Below are 16166 nucleotides of genomic sequence, written 5' to 3'. Positions count from 1 at the left end.
TCTTATACAAAAATTAAGGCAAACTGGCCACTGTAGAAATATAATTTAAAAAAACAGAGAATCTTTATTTTCTTACTTCCCCTATTAATTGTAGCTTAAGTATCCACCGAGCCCAGGTAAATATGTGCTAGAGTTGGAGCAAATCAAGTGGGATGAAGACGCCTGTTGCTGTTGCCAAAATTCACCTTTATTAAGCAACTTGTTTCTGCCGACTCATCAGGTCTTAGATCGGGGACGCCTGAAAGAATATGATGAGCCATACATTTTGCTGCAAGAAAAGGAAAGCCTGTTTTACAAGATGGTTCAACAACTGGGTAAGGCTGAAGCTCTCTCCATCGTAGAAACAGCCAAACAGGTAAGGCACGTCCTTTCCTTCACTTCCCCCTCCCCACCCCCGTTTTTCCTCTACAAAATGTTGTAATTAAGTTTGTCTCAAGATTGACTTTCCACACAAGGCAGCATATTCAGGCTTTCAGAAAAATCCCATCTTCCCCACTATAGTTAAAGCTCGTGTAGCTTTTCAATTATAAAGCCTTTTTTTTTCATTCTTTATTACTGGGATTTGGAATAATGGATACCCAGAGTAGAAAATCATATGTTCCCATTCGCAGAAAACAGCTATGATTGGGATTGTTTTTGTACTTGTGTAGATGATGATACGCAGTTGTGGTGCTAGACTCATGTACTTTTCCCTCTCAGTAAATCCAGGATTATAGTGAAGCTCCAAAAAGTTCCCTTGCTTTTGATAAACAAAGCCGCAGTTTTGTACATGAGCGGAGGCTTGATGAATGAAATCAAATTTAATGAATAAGTTTGCAGTTTTATGCATGGACAAAGAAAACTAGAGGAAAAATTCTTACTGTGATTGTTGTCGGTTGCAAAGTCGTGTCCAACCCATCGCAACCCCCTGGACAACATTCCTCCAGGCCTTCCTGTCCTCTACCATCCTCTGGAGTCCATTTAAGCTCATGCCTACTGCTTCGGTGACTCCATCCAGCCACCTCATTCTCTGTCATCCCATTCTTCTTTTGCCCTCCAGTAAGTCCTTCCTTCTCATTAGGTGGCCAAAGTATTTGAGTTTCATCTTCAGGATTTGGCCTTCTAAAGAACAGTCAGGGTTGATCTCCTCTAGGACTGACTGGTTTGATCGCCTTGCAGTCCAAGGGACTCACAGGAGTCTTCTCCAGCACCATAGTTGAAAGGCGTCAATTCTTTGGCGCTCAGCCTGGCCCAACTTTCACAACCATATATTGTAACTGGGAAAACCACAGCCTTGAATATACACACTTTTGTTGGCAGGGTGATGTCTCTGCGTTTTAGTAATTTCTTATTACTCTGATGCTACTGTAATTGTGCCATGAATGAAGCCTACCTTTTTAGGTATAATATTTTTTTTCTTCTTCTGTTCAATTGTATATGATACTTGGAAACTGCCTGGACAAAACTGGCTTGTAGTTTTCCTGCCAAGGTTCTTTAGAAATGGTTTACCATGTCTCCTTCCTCGGGCTCAGAGAAAGTGACTGGCCCAAGGTCACTTAGCTGATACCATGCCCAAGGCAATGCTAGAGTTCAGAATCTCCCGTTTTCTAGCTTGATGCCAAACTGGCTCTAAATAAACTTCATGACCCTCCCATGTTGGGGCATATGATTTTAACAGAATGGTGCAGTTCATGGCAAAAAAAAAAAAAAAAAATCAGACACAAAGGATAGGCAATCATCAGCTTTATTCCTGGCAAAAAAGGAAAGTGGAAGGGTGGAAGTGGTGATGATGATTTCTTAGAAAGAGAAATTTAGGAAGCAAGAAGGCAAACACATATTTTGAAGCCACGTTATTTTACTCCAATAAAATGCTCCTTTCAGATAAAACCAAACAAGGTTCTCTAAATTAGATATCATATGGAACACAAAATGCACAACCTATCTGCTAAGATCATATCTCAGAATATATATACCCATACTCTGTCTGCTACCCTGAATTATTCTAATATTCCTCTAATATCAGTTTCCAATCACTTTTATAATCTACTCTCCTAGGCTTCCCTCCTTTCCTGGCCGTTTAATCCATCTGAAGCAAACTAACACAACCTACAAAATGAAAATAACACTATTTGATTCTTGAATATAATTAAGCCAAAATATGTGGATAGAATAGAATAGAACAGAACATAATAAAAATAAAATGAAATAAAATATAATATAACTCTTCTGGACTCTCTGTGAAATTAGCAATATTTGAAATACAAATATCTGGTTAGAACAAGAGATGTTTGGTTCAAAGTGCTGGATATTTGAAATAATTTTTTCCACTTCCACCAAACTTAAATTCCAAACAATTCTGTAAAGCAAAGTTTTAAATTCCAAGTTCAGTAAGAACTTCTTTTAAAAACCCTTACATTCAATTAATTTATGCTCATCATCAATTTCACAGTAGTCTTATTTCTTTTAAAGAGTTAGGAACCTCTTGCTCATAAATCAAATATATGAGAAATACAGAAACCCAATTTTAATCTTTCTGCGGGACACACCAGTTCTCAAGATCTCTGAACATCAAAACAGATTCTGGGTTCAGAGACTCTTAAGATGGTTTTGCAATTGACCATGCCAATTATTAAGGAACAGGGCCTGTGCCTACAAGAACTGTTCTGGAAATGGCATTTTGGCAATCAATTTTATTGCACCATAGAAATCTAGTGATGAGAAGAATAGTTCTGCCTTTCTTGTAATTCTATCAAGTATAAGATCCTGGAAAAAACAACCCCAAAAGTTGGCAAGCTGGTTTGAATTTAAATGCAGCCTTTATCATAAAGATGTGGAAAGGCGACTTCTAAGAACAGTGAAATCGCATAACATACATGTCTCTGTAAAATACATTTTATTAGACCGTGGCCCATCTCTTTATAGGAGACTAACAATTTATTTGTAACTCTGCCTGGAGCATCACCCAGTGATATAAATTACAAACAAACAGGCTCCCTGTACTGTTTTCCAGAAAGCATAAATATTAGGCCTAACTCATGACATATGTCGGCTCTGTGGAAGATAGTGCATTTTGTGTGTTTTAAATAAAACTTTTTGACATTCTTCTTTCTGGGGGAAAAATACATTTTGAAGCCCCTTTTCACCCAAACACATTTTCCGATAAGAGCACGCAAGTCTTGACATTATTTCATTTTGTTACCCACATCTGTCAGGGAGCAGAGATATGATACAACTACTGAAAACTGATGATTGTGGAACAGTGAAACTTGACAGGATTTCATTTCCTTTATGTTCTGATTATACATTTATCGGGAAACCTGTATCTCTGGCAGTTCAGCTCGAAATTGGTAGAATTCAACAACTCAAAAGCTCAGCCAAGAACTATTCTATTATTTGGTATCATCTTACATTTTAGAGAAGTTGCTTGCTCGAGCCATTGTTCCTCTTTTCCCTTTCCCTTTCATTATTGTGCCACCTTTCCCCCAGATCACATTTCTATAAAGCTCTGTGACTCTGCCACATTGCAAATTAAATGCTGGGATATTTCATACATCTATCCTGAACTTTCAATGCTTGTCAATCATAGTTTGTAAAATGCAGGGATTACAACCTTGATATTCACATCCAAATCTATTGTGCTTATTTTTATGTGTGAAAATGGAAAGCCCTTGCGCAGACACTAGATTTCGAAGCAGCTTTGTCACCCTGTTTTTATCTCCATTTCTGAGCCAGTAAAAGGATTTTATTTATCAGTTTAATGTCCAATAATAGTTATCTGTTGATCAGAATTATTAGCACTTTTAGTGGGATAACGACCCTATATGTTGAAATACATATGCTTTGCTGAAAATGAAGGCAGGTTTATTACTTTTTTTAAAAAAAAGAAATAAAAGGATTTAAAATGTGTATTTTTTTTTATCTTTGATATATCCTTAAGTGACAAGCTTCAGAATAAGCTACCACATAAATGTAACATACAATATCTTCCTTCTTAGGTTTATTTTAAGAAGAATTATCCTGAAGTTACTTCAAGTGATCGAGCAGTCACCAGTTCATCAACATCTGAATCTCAAGGACTAATAATTTTTGAGACTGCGCTATGATCTTATGAAATCATTGGGAGGGGGCAGGTTCTCTTTTCTTGTCCTTTTAACAGAATGTAACCCTATCAAAATACAAGATGAATCTTCCAATTCATTCAAACTGTTTTTGCACTGGAATATTGTCACACAGAAAAAGAAAATATATTTTTAAATAGTCCTTGCTCCTTATATTTACATACTGTGTTGTTCGGAATTTTTTAAGAATTGTATATCTTAAAGTGCCTAATTTTGTGGATTTCGCAAGAAGAAGCTTGTGCCACAAAAACTGAAGCTCAGTTCCATGATGGATAAGTTTGCTCAGGAATTCACAATTTCCTCCTTTTCTCTAATAATAATGCACTGTAGGATTCCTGAATGTGCTGCTGTTACATCATCCATGGGTTGATTTGTACTTATGTCCTTTATATAGTATAGTTTTGTTATGCAGAGACAGAGAGACATAGTCCTGTAGTTGTGCAATTTCCTTTTTTTCCAATCAGTACAAACTTTCACCAAAATCAGCTTCCTGTGTGAGAATCCTTAAAGCCAAATCTGCTGTATTCCAGAAGCTCAGTCTTTAAAGGAGAAGCAGAATAAGTTGCAATGTTTTAACACCTACTATCCAGACCGATATAATATTTGTCCTCTGTTTTTGATCCCTCGTTTTGCTGTGCAATGATAGCCAGTGAGCTGTATTTCATTTAGAGATCAAATATGACATACATATTTTTATTCACTGCTCTGCTACCCTTGACACATTGAAACCCCTGTTGCTGGACACTCTTATAGTTGTAAGACATCTTTCTCAAGTGGGGAAAATGTAGTTTTCTAGTTTTACACATTAAAAACAAGTTGGGAAAGAGCAAGATCATCAGAGGTGGTATTCAGCCGGTTCAGACCAGTTCGCCAGAACCAATAACAACCCGTCCTGGCTCTATTTCATCCTATTTACAACTGTTTTTTGAGTAAAGGACATGTACGGAAGGCTGGAGTGAGCCAAACGAGCATGTGAGCCAGTGGTGGGTTCCGGATCCTGTTGCAACTGGTATAGTGCAGTGGGGCCCAGCGTCCACCACATGAATGCGCACAGGCCACGCATGTGTACTTACCATCTGTGACGCTCCACGATGCTCCAGCTGCTCAGCGGAGCATTGCACAGGTGCCTTATGCTTGGTGCGCGGAAGCCCCGAAGAGCTCAAATACAGGTAAGGATGGCGGGTGGGTGGGCCCTCTGGAGCACCGTACCAGAACAGTACTATTGTAGCCCAACAGCTGCCGGCTGAGCTGTTGGTGGAATCTGACAGCGCTGAACACTATGGGACTGCCCTGGAGGCTAAGGAAGACTGGAGTCAGAGCAGAGACTAGAGAGGCCTGTTGGCCACCAGATGGCGTCTGAGTCAAGGAGCAGTGAGGAAGAACTGAGGGAGGCTGTCCCTGATGTACATATGCATAGGGCCGAGAGGAGGAGGGAGCAGCTTTGGAAAAAGGCTCACAGAAGGGAAATAGGAACAAGTGGCTACTGATTGGCCCCTCCCGGAGAGCTTATAGGTGGAGCGACAGGAGGAGAATTTTGCAGAAAACAACAGTTTACTAATCCAGGTGTAGTGAAAGATTGGGAGAATTTCATGGGTTCAAGTCTTGTTTTCATAGAGATACTTTTCAGGGCTCCTAGCCAAGGGGTTGCTTATCTCCCTCCTTAGTTATGGCAGACAGCCAAGTCTGCATCAGTATATATTAGAGGCTTGGGACAGAACAGGTACCCAGTGCTCCCAGCAGGCACCGGTATGCCTGTACCGGAGTGTATCGGTAATAACCCACCACTGAGGTGAGCGCACACATATTTGTGAAAATCACCCCTGAAGATCAAAGTACCTTAAGACACGCAAATCCTTAACTTCATGGGCAGTTATGCTTAAATTAGAACTTCCAAACTTGGCTATTACGAGAAGAGAGTTACATCCTTCACTGCAATGTTGTACAAATAATATTTTACCTTTAATTGGGAAATAATCACATACCACCAACTTTTATATCTGGCAATTTAAATTTTCTCAATTTTAATAGTTTTAATATAGGCAGTAAAATGCTACCAGAGACAAAGCATGGATGTCAGCAGTAATTCACTGGTTGCATGGATACTTCCCAATCCCAGTAGAAGAAAAATGTGAATTTTTTTTTAGCAGTATCTATCTGTAAATCAGGGTAAGAGAAGATGATGTTATTTTGTGCAATGCTTCACAAGTATTTCCTTTCAGTAGCATTTCTGTATATTTTGCCAACTGAAATATGTAAAAAGTTCAATTCTGAATCCACTGTCGTCAGTTCACTGTATACATTTATTGTGCCTTACTGAATCTCAAACCAAGTGTATTGAAAATACATTAATTTAAATACGCTTTGTAAGTTTGCTTTATTTAGAGGGCATTATATACAGCTGCAAGCTATGGCCAATGAACTATTTAGACCAGTATTCCCCATTCTGAGACTCCTTAAATCAGGGATCCCCAACTGCTGGGCCATGGACCACTACTAGGCCATGGCCTATTCTGAATTGAGCTACATGAGTGGCTGGCTGGAGTGTGAATGTGTGCGCGTGCGCACAGCTCAACTTGTTGAATGGTGGGCCAGTAGGCACTCATGCATGCATGTACCAGTTCAGCTTGCCCGAGTTGAACTGCACGCATGCACGCTGGCCTGCCACTTGCATGGCCCAGTTCCCCTCTCCCTCCAAGACAGGTCATTAAGCCACAAAGGTTGGGGACCACTGCTCTAAATGAGTTGGTGTGCAGATTCCAGCATTCCCTTCTATGTTGATTTGGAATCATGGAAGGATGACACATCACAGAAGGCAAACAATGAGACTGTGTACAGCTGTTGTGGCCAGCCAGCAGAGCTGGCAGCAGATTTCGGACAGTGAGGCAGTTGGGGAGGAACATGGGCTAGTCCTAGAGTCTGGGGAAGGCTCTGATGAGGGCTCTGTGTCGGAGGCAGAGATGGGGCCAGGGCTGTCTGACGGTTATCAGCTGCCTTCAGAGTCAGACATCAGTGAGGCAGACGAACAGCTGGAGCCTGTTCCCAGTGTGCGCATGCACAGAGTTGCCAGATGAAGGGAACAGCTAAAGAACAGGGGTTGACTTGGGAGTAAGGCCACAAGTGTATGATGAATGGCCCCTCCTAGAGAAAATAAAAGAGAAGTGAAAGGGAAGCCTAGGTAAGAACAACAGCAAAAATTAGTTTTTCAACAAACAAAACCACCCTGTGCTATTTTTGTAACACAAATTCCATATTCTATAGATAAATAGGGCATATGTAGAATTATTTAGGGTGAATTCTATATTATATTCTAGAGAGAATAGGGCATATGTAGAATTACTTAGGGTGAATTTTATATTTTATACACAAATGAACTACAAATTGCACAAATGGACACTAATCTAGTACCCTAGAAGAGTACTGAAGTAATATAGGTGTGTTGCTACACATCACTATTCTTTGGGTCACATTCATTAGAAGCCAATTTGCAACTGGCCAATTTGCCACTAGCGCTATAAGGCATTTATCTATTAACTGATAGTTGAGCATTCACATTAGGCTAATAAGAATGTGGAGGGAAGTACAGGATCTGAGATTCTTCATCTGCTTGCAGGAAAGATGGGTATTCGGAAAGATGGGTATTTAATTAATCACTTCTGCCAGTTGAATAAGTAGGCTGGAGTTACAGGATTTATAAAGATCTCCTTTGATGCTCCTATCGTGTAATACAACTGAAGATCCTACTTTTAATAATTTAACACAGTGCAGCACAAAATAGTTTGTGTTGCCACTGTATTCAAATTACAAGATGCTGGAGTGTACTTTTTAACTCTAATATGTTTTATTGTTGAGATTTGCATTTTTGTATTGAAGTTCCAATGGAAAAGAATACATGTAGCTCAGGGTTGAAGTACAGAGTTCTTGGTGCATCTCAACCAAATTCAGAGAATCCCAAGAACTCCACAGTTTCATATTATTTGCAAGAGCTGGAAAACCAGTATGGGCCATCTTGCTTTAAGTAAAATTAATCATCAAAGAGATTGTAGTATCTGGAAAAATTAACATGTTACATATGTGGGCTGACTGGATTTGGTGAATTGAATTAGTTCATAGAAACCATAAGAGGCTGCCATAAAGAAGAGGAAGTCAAGGACAAAAAACAATGGTTGGAAAATAATCAAAGGGAGAAGCAACCTGGATTTAAGGAGAAACTTCCTAACAGTGAGGACAATTAACCAGTGGAACAGCTTGCCTCCAGAAATTGTGGACACTCCATCACTGGATGTTTTTAAGAAGAGTCGAGACTCTAGACCAGTGTTTCTCAACCTTGGCGACTTTAAGTCCTGTGGACTTCAACTCCCAGAATCCCCCAGCCAGCACAGCTGGACTTAAAGTCGCCAAGAGAAACACTGCTCTAGACAGTTACTTATCTGAAATAGTATAGGTTCTCCTGCTTGAAGAGGGGGCTGGACTAGAAGATCTCCCAGGTCCCTTCCAGCTCATTCCATTCCATTCCACTCCACTCCATTTTATTCTATTCTCCCCAAAATAAATGTTAATCTTTAAGATGTCATAAGATTTTGTACCGTGCATTTACAAGCCCATAAAATCTTCAATAACAAAATGGAATATGCCATGGGCAGGATATTTATTGACCAGCTGTAATCAGATTAACAAATTTATTTACTTGCTTGGAGGATGTGTGGCTTAATCTGTAATTGATACTGATGTAAGATATCAGGTCTGCACAGTTTATGACCTGCCAGCAAATATGTCCTCTATTAATTAACCACCTAGTAAATGAAGAATTGTTTATTTTGATGTGGGCCTTCTGATGAAAGAATAATTACTTGATGTTCTTTATAATGGTCTTTCTGTTTGTCCATGCCTCTATATATGTTATTTTTGCTCTTTTTTTTTACTTGCTAAGATGAATTTTCAAATGATCTAGTGAGTCTTCCAAAACCTGAACTTAAATTGTTAGTGGATCCCAAGTTGTGGAGATATGAATTAAACATAGCAAAGAACACTAAGTTATGTAACCGATTTTTCTGTAATTAGAAATAGTAAGACATTACTATAGTCTAGAAAAGATGACAATTATGTCTAATAACAATGGTTGCTGATTCTCTTCCTCTTATAAATTTAAGCATCAGTTTTCTTCAATAAAAATTTAATTGACCAGAGACAATAGAACTCTTAATTTTAGTCAATAAAAGTTAATATTTTATTTTACTGAAATATACATGTGAATAATAGTTATTAATGTTTAATTAGATTAGATTAACAGAGTTGGAATGGACCTTGTAGGTCATCTAGTCTAACCCACTGCCCATGCAGGAGACCCTACACCATTTCTGACAGATGGAAGTCCAGTCTCTTCTTGAAAGCTTCCAGTGATGAAGCTTCCACAACATCTGAAGGCAACTTCTGTTCCATTGGTTGATTGCTCTTACTGTCAAAAAAGATTATCCTTATTTCCAGCTTTTTCAATTTCCACCCATTATTCCTTGTCTGGCCTTCAGGTGCTTTTGGAAAATAGCATGACCCCTTACTCTCTCTGGCAGCCCCTCAAATATTGGAACATTGCTATCATGTCTTCCTTGGTTCTTCTTTTCACTAGACTAGCTATGGCCAGTTCCTGCAACTGTTCATTGTATGTTTTAGCCTCCAGTCCCCTAATCATCTTGGTTGCTCTTCTCTGCAATCTTTCTAGAGTCTCAACATCTTTTTTTATACTGTGGTGACTAAAACTGGATGCAGTATTCTAGGTGTGGCGTTATTAAGGTTTTAAAGAGTGGTATTAGTACTTCACTTGATTGACCTTGATTGTATCCCTCTGTTAATGCAGTTTAGGATTGCATTAGCTTTTTTAGCTGCCGCCACACACTGTTGCCTCATATTTAATTGGTTGTGCACTAAGCCTCCAAGATCCCTTTCACAGTTACTGCTATTAAGCCTGGTTTCACCCAGCCTATATGTAAAACTCTTGGTTTTTCTTACCTAAGGGTAGGACTTTACTTTTCTGTTTATTGAATTTCATTTTGTTAGATAGGGCCCAGTGTTCAAGTCTGTCAAGATCCATCTGGATCTTGAGCCTATCTTCTAAAGTGTTAGCTATTCCTGCCAGCTTAGTATCATCTGCAAATTTGATAAGTTCCTTTCTATTCCCTCATCTACGTCATTTATGAAGATATGGAAGAGTACTGGGCCTAAGACAGAACTTTGTGGTACCCCACTGCTTACATAGTATACAATTGGAAGACATAGTTTACATTAGTATAAAATTGGAAGAAAATATAGGAAGCAAATTGTCAATTCTTTGGGGAAGTTGTCTTTATCTTACTTGGATCACTTCAGTTTTGTTTTGCAAGTATTCATTTAAGATCAGATTTATTAAAGAATTTATAAATGCCTTCATCTGCATATTTTAATTAAAATGTATCCTTGATAAATAATAATGCACCATCTTTGAGACTGTTCCCAAATATTTTTCTTTTCTTTTTTAAAAAGTTATTTATTTATTTTTGTTACATAATAAAAATTCTTTTGTGAACAGAATATTGTCTGAATTCCCCCTTTAACATTCCCACCAAAAGACATAATTCATTTTACATTATATTTCCATTATTTCCAATTTTAGCCAAATTACTTTCCTTCTCCTATTTTCCAATTTCTAGTTTTTTAACATGTACAAAAATAAAATTTTTCTTTCTCTTTAAAAATAAACAATCATTTCTTTTTCATCTATTTTCTATTAACAATATGAATCTTCATGTTTCAAATTTCAAGTTTTATATAATCAACATAATTATTCAACAGCTTTAAGATTCTTAATATAATTCTCACACATTCTAAGTAAAACATATTTTACCTTGTTAGCAATATTTCTTTCTACCGGATCATATTATTCTATTATTCTCCTATTTCTAAATTTTCTTTTCTCTTTTTCTTTTTCTTATGTGTCTTATATCTTTTCTTCTGTATTTTTCCTCTTACTTTTCGATAATTTTTTTGAGTATCTCCCCCCAAGTTTCTCTTTCCCATGTCACTTTATTTCTCTCTTTATTTTTCGCTAATTTCTTTTTGGATGACGTTTCCCTTTTTCTTCTCTGTTCTCTTTGTGCCTTTACCCCATTGGGTTTTATTTTCTACCTTGTTAATTCCTTGTTCATTTACATTGCTTGTCTGTTCCCCTCAGAGGTGGGTTCCTACCAGTTCGCACCAGTTCGGTAGAACCGGTTCGTCAAATCTACCGAACCGTTTAGAAGAGGTTCCACCAGTGGACCCAGAAAGCAGGCCACATTTACAGAAGAGGTTCTAAAATCTTTTGAAACCCACCACACACACACACACACACACACACACACACACACACACACACACACAGACTCACACAGAGAGAGAAAGAGAAAGAAAGGAAGAAAGAAAGAAAGAAAGAAAGAAAAAGTGAGAGAGATGAAAGAAAAAAGAAAAAAGGGACAGAGAGACAAAAGGAAGGAAAGAGAGAGAGAGAGAGAGAGAAAGAAAGAAAACACATGGCTGGCAAGCCACTCCTACCAGGTCACATGACTGGCAAGCCACTCCCACAAAGGAGGCCACACCCACAGCATAGGTTCGAAATTTTTTTGAAACCCACCACTGGTTCCCTTCCTATCTCCACTTTCAACAATTTTTCTGGTTCCTTTTCTACCTCTTTATTACCTTTTAATGTTGCTTGTGCACTTTTTAACATTTCCAACAACTCCTGTAACATCCCGCCCTCCATGATCAAATTTAATACACTTTTAATACCAAATATTTTTCAACAATAGGGACATGTGCATGTTGTGGTTTATTGATATTTAATATAAACAGTTGTACTTCAGATTGATTCTAAGATAAATTTGCTACTCCAGGAAGGAAATAAATCAGAGTGATTGCCTTCTGTAGCTTTCCCTCTGTCAGGACAACTAGACTTGCAATATCAGGTTATAAAAATTAGAGTTTTTGGCTTACCTGATTCCATTTGATATTATAGCCTATAGAATGCTAACAAATATGTAAAGTATCTGTGAAAATGCTGAACATGCTGTTTCAACATGTTTTGACAGGATAATTGTGGCTTTATGCAACTGATACCAATGTAACATACACCAAAATGAAAAACATTGAGAGATAAATGGAGACTACCAACAAATGATAACAACATTTCTCAGTGTTTTAAATTTTACATTTTTATTACTTTTTTCTTCTTCCTATTGAAGGAATGTGACAGCTATGGCTTAGATCCAAACTCCTGGATGACAACTGAAGCTGCTGATATTCCTAGTAATTTCACGACATTGTGAAACTTCGCAAGAGGGTTGTGAATCTAGAGCAGGCAAGTAATTGGTAGTACAAATGTCTGCAGGCAAACAGGGTGGATTTCAGGAGTCTTGGTGGTCCCTGAGCTTGGTTGTTTTCTTGCAGATGTTTCATTACCCAGACTAACACTGATGATGTTACCTCCTTTGGGTAATGAAAGGTCTACAGGAAAACAACCAAGCTCAGAGAGCACCAAGGAATCCTCATTTCAACAAGAATAATGTAAACAAGAAAATGGTAAGAGAACACTTGTCTGAGCTAGATGAGTTCAAATTATCAGGACTCAACGGATTACATCCTAGAGTTCTGAAGGAGCTGGCAGATGTTATTTCAGAACAATTGACCCATATCTTTCAAAGATCCTGGAGTACTGGGAAACTATCTAAGGACTGGAAAAGAGCTGATGTGGTTCCCTTCTTCAAAAAAGGGAAACAGATCCAGGAAACTAGAGACCAATCAGCCTGACATAAACATCTGGGAAGATCCTGGAAAAGATATCAAGCCACAAATCTCTGAACACCTAGAAGTAAGCAAAGTTTTAACCAGAAGCCAATATGAGTTTATTGAAAACAGATTGTGCCAAACGAATCTTATTTTATTTTTTGAGAAACTAATTAAATGAATGGACCAGCAAAATGCTGTGAACATAGTATATTTGGATTTCAGTAATACATTCAACAAAGTAGAACACAACCTACTTCTTGGTAAGCTAAATTTTTTTTGAGATGGACAACATCACTAACAGATGGAACTAAGCTGGCAGGAATAGCCAACAGTTCAAATGATAGGTTCAGGATCCAAATGGATCTTGACAGATTTGAACATTGGGCCTTATCCCAAAAAAAATGAAATTTAATGTAGAAAAAAATAAGGTTTTACCGTAGGCAGGAAAAGCTAAATGTACAAGTACAGATTAGGTGAAACCTAGCTCAATAACAGTAACTGTGAGAGGGATCTTGGAGTTCTAGTGAATAATCAGTTAAATATGAAGCAGCAGCTAAAAAAGCTAATGCAATCCTAGGCTGCATAAATAGAAGGTTAAAGTCAAGATGTTGTGAAGTATTACTAATGGTATCTAAAACCTTAGTAACTCTACTATTCTCTATTCTGTATTCTGTAACCCTACGTTCCTTGAGGGGTGGATTTTGCTTGTGCCAAGCAGGGGGTTGTTTCCAATCCAGTGGGTTTTAATCAAGATACCATCACAAGTGGGTTCCTACCGGTTCGGACCGGTTCGGCTGAGTTGGTAGTAATTGAGCCAGCCACGCTCCTGAATTGGTTCTTGTTTTTTGCTTTCGCGCTTGTGCAGAAGTATTTTTTTTTACTACTGTACATGTGCACATAGCGAACCAGTAGTAACAGCAGCCAGAACTGACCCCTGGATACGATACCCCAGAATCACCATTACTTTTCTGTGTTACCCAATAATGGCACGTTGTTAGACAATGATGTCAGCCTCCGCTTTGCTGCTGCTTCGGCTGCCATTAAAACGGGGAGGGGGGGGCATGATATTTGGGAGGGGACTCATTGTTGTACTGGAGGAAGATTTTAGATTTTGGACTGTCCACCTTACTGCGCATGTGGAGGAGGAGTGTTTCCCGCCAAGGCCAATGGACCAACATTCCATCCTGGTGATGCTTTTCGAAGTTATCTCACACCTGACATTTGGGAGAATTATGATTGGACTGTGCACCGGATGCCAATGGGAGGGGAATGAATTATACAATATATTCTTCGCTTTCGCGCCTAAATATTCAGACTTAGCTTAGCTTCGCTTCTATTCATTTATACTTAGTAAAAGTACACTTGATTTCTACTAATGGAGTCCTGTGGTTTTCTTTCCTGATTTTTAAATGAAGAAGGGCTGACAATAATTAGATGAACTATGATTGCTTTACAAGGATTGTTTACAACTTTGAGAAGTTATTGGTTTATCTGCAATATAGTAAAATTATGCTTCTAAATTTGGTTTCTACCTTTCAAATATATAGTGATGGTGCCTAGTTGTTTTCTTTCAAGCCTCTCTCTTTCTCTCTCTCTCTCTCTCTCTCTCTCTCTCTCTCTCTCTCCCTCCCTCTCACACACACACACACACACAGGCTTCTTTGCATTCAATCATTGTTTTAAAAAGTGTTGGCTCACTATAATATTGACCAACCTAATAACTATTATTTTCTCCATGTGTATTTAAGTAGCACTTTGTGAATGTATTTTGAAGCCTTCGTTGCCACAGACTTATTTAAACAAATTGCTCAGAAATTAAAAATCAAAGAACTGGTCATTACATAATTGAAATGTCACATGTCTGGATTACTTTATCAGCAGTTGTCTCAGTAATCCCCTGAGCTTCTTTTTAAAAAATCCTGATGAGACCCTGGGATTTTTTTCATACTTGGATAAAAGGCATTGTTTATGAGATGAGCAGCCTTTGGATCGTTAGAACCATAAATAACATTATGAAATTTATTCAATTTATATAGCCATCCATCAGTGGTGAGTTGTAGGTGGTATACCCGGTACTGCAGTGCCTACCGGGAGCACCGGATATCGTTCCAGTACGGTGTTCCAGAGGGCCCGCCCACCCGCACTCCTTACCTGTATTTGAACTCTTTGGTGCTTCTGCACACGGAGCGTACAACAATTGCGCGATGCTCTGCCGAGCAGCTGGAACGTTGTGGAAGCATCGCAGAGGCATCGTGGAGGTAAGGATGAATGTGTGCGCGCATGCTGCACGCTTGCATGTGGGGGACACCAAGCCCCATTGCACCGTACTGGTTGCAACAAGATCCAGAACCCACCACTGCTGCCCATCTCACATTTGTGATATTGGATGACTTACAAATTTTTTTTTTAAATGATATAATATTTTATTAAAAATATATTTTAAAATACATTGAAATGAAATATAAATCATATACCAAGTCTTCCTCAACATACATACGGCATTCACTTCCATTAAAAATAAAGTTTAGTTATTTTGTAATAAAAAGTAAGAACTGGCAAGGGTAAATAATGGATTATTTTCTGTCTAGTTTTCCATTTCTAAAAGATCTACTGTGTATGCCTCAGCTACTAAAAACCTAAATTCAGAATTCCTTCTTTTCTGCTAAATACAATTATCCTAATAAACCTAAAGACCAATAAGTCAGCTTCCTATGTTGGAGGTTGATCAACCAAGATGAACTCTGCAACACTCCACCGATGTCCTTTTTTAAAGACGAGCCCCATTCATGCTAATAGTTCTTATTTATGAATAGGCAATATATAATTGCATTGTAAAAGAGAAAGGTTTACTTAAATCTGCCCAAATAAGTTAGAGGCTGAGATATAAAGTTACTTCATGGGGGATTTGTTTGTTTGTTTTCATCAGTGCACTGCCATGTTCTCATAATGCTGCCTTTCTCATAAAAATTATGCAGCTCTTTACTGGACCCCTTCAGTTATGAACTCCACTTGTGGTTTAATCCTAAAATAATATTTCCAATCTAACGTCATGAAAACATGATAGAATTTTGACTTCAAAAAATAGCAGCATGGCAGGTTGCTATCCCAACCTTGAGGGGTCTATGACAATTTGCCATGGCCAACTCACCATGGCCAACTCACCATGGCCAACTCACCATGGCCAACTTGCCATGGCCAACTCGCCATGGCCAACTCACCACAGCCAACATGCAATGGGACAACTCACTACGGCCAAATTGCCATGGGCTAACAAGAGTTACA

The 16166-nt window shown here is 38.4% G+C and overlaps 1 protein-coding gene across 1 annotated transcript in view; it reads left to right on the top strand.

Annotated features, from left to right (window-relative positions):
- ABCC4 (ATP binding cassette subfamily C member 4 (PEL blood group)) overlaps positions 1–6454 on the top strand; it is a 199853-nt gene extending 193399 nt beyond the window's left edge. The window contains exons 30-31 of the mRNA XM_087726242.1: positions 221–355; positions 3975–6454. Coding sequence (XP_087582368.1) covers positions 221–355; positions 3975–4082 — 243 coding nt within the window. The 3' untranslated portion in view covers positions 4083–6454. The remainder of the gene's footprint in view (positions 1–220; positions 356–3974) is intronic.
- Positions 6455–16166: the final 9712 nt, after the last annotated feature.

The sequence above is a fragment of the Thamnophis sirtalis genome, unplaced genomic scaffold (assembly GCF_051295495.1).
Source record: "Thamnophis sirtalis isolate CommonGarterSnake01/CBP01778 unplaced genomic scaffold, rThaSir2_p1.2 scaffold_12, whole genome shotgun sequence".
In the NCBI taxonomy this organism is placed as follows: domain Eukaryota; kingdom Metazoa; phylum Chordata; class Lepidosauria; order Squamata; family Natricidae; genus Thamnophis; species Thamnophis sirtalis.
Note: the sequence above shows the minus strand (reverse complement) of the source record. Positions and strands in the feature narration are given on the sequence as shown.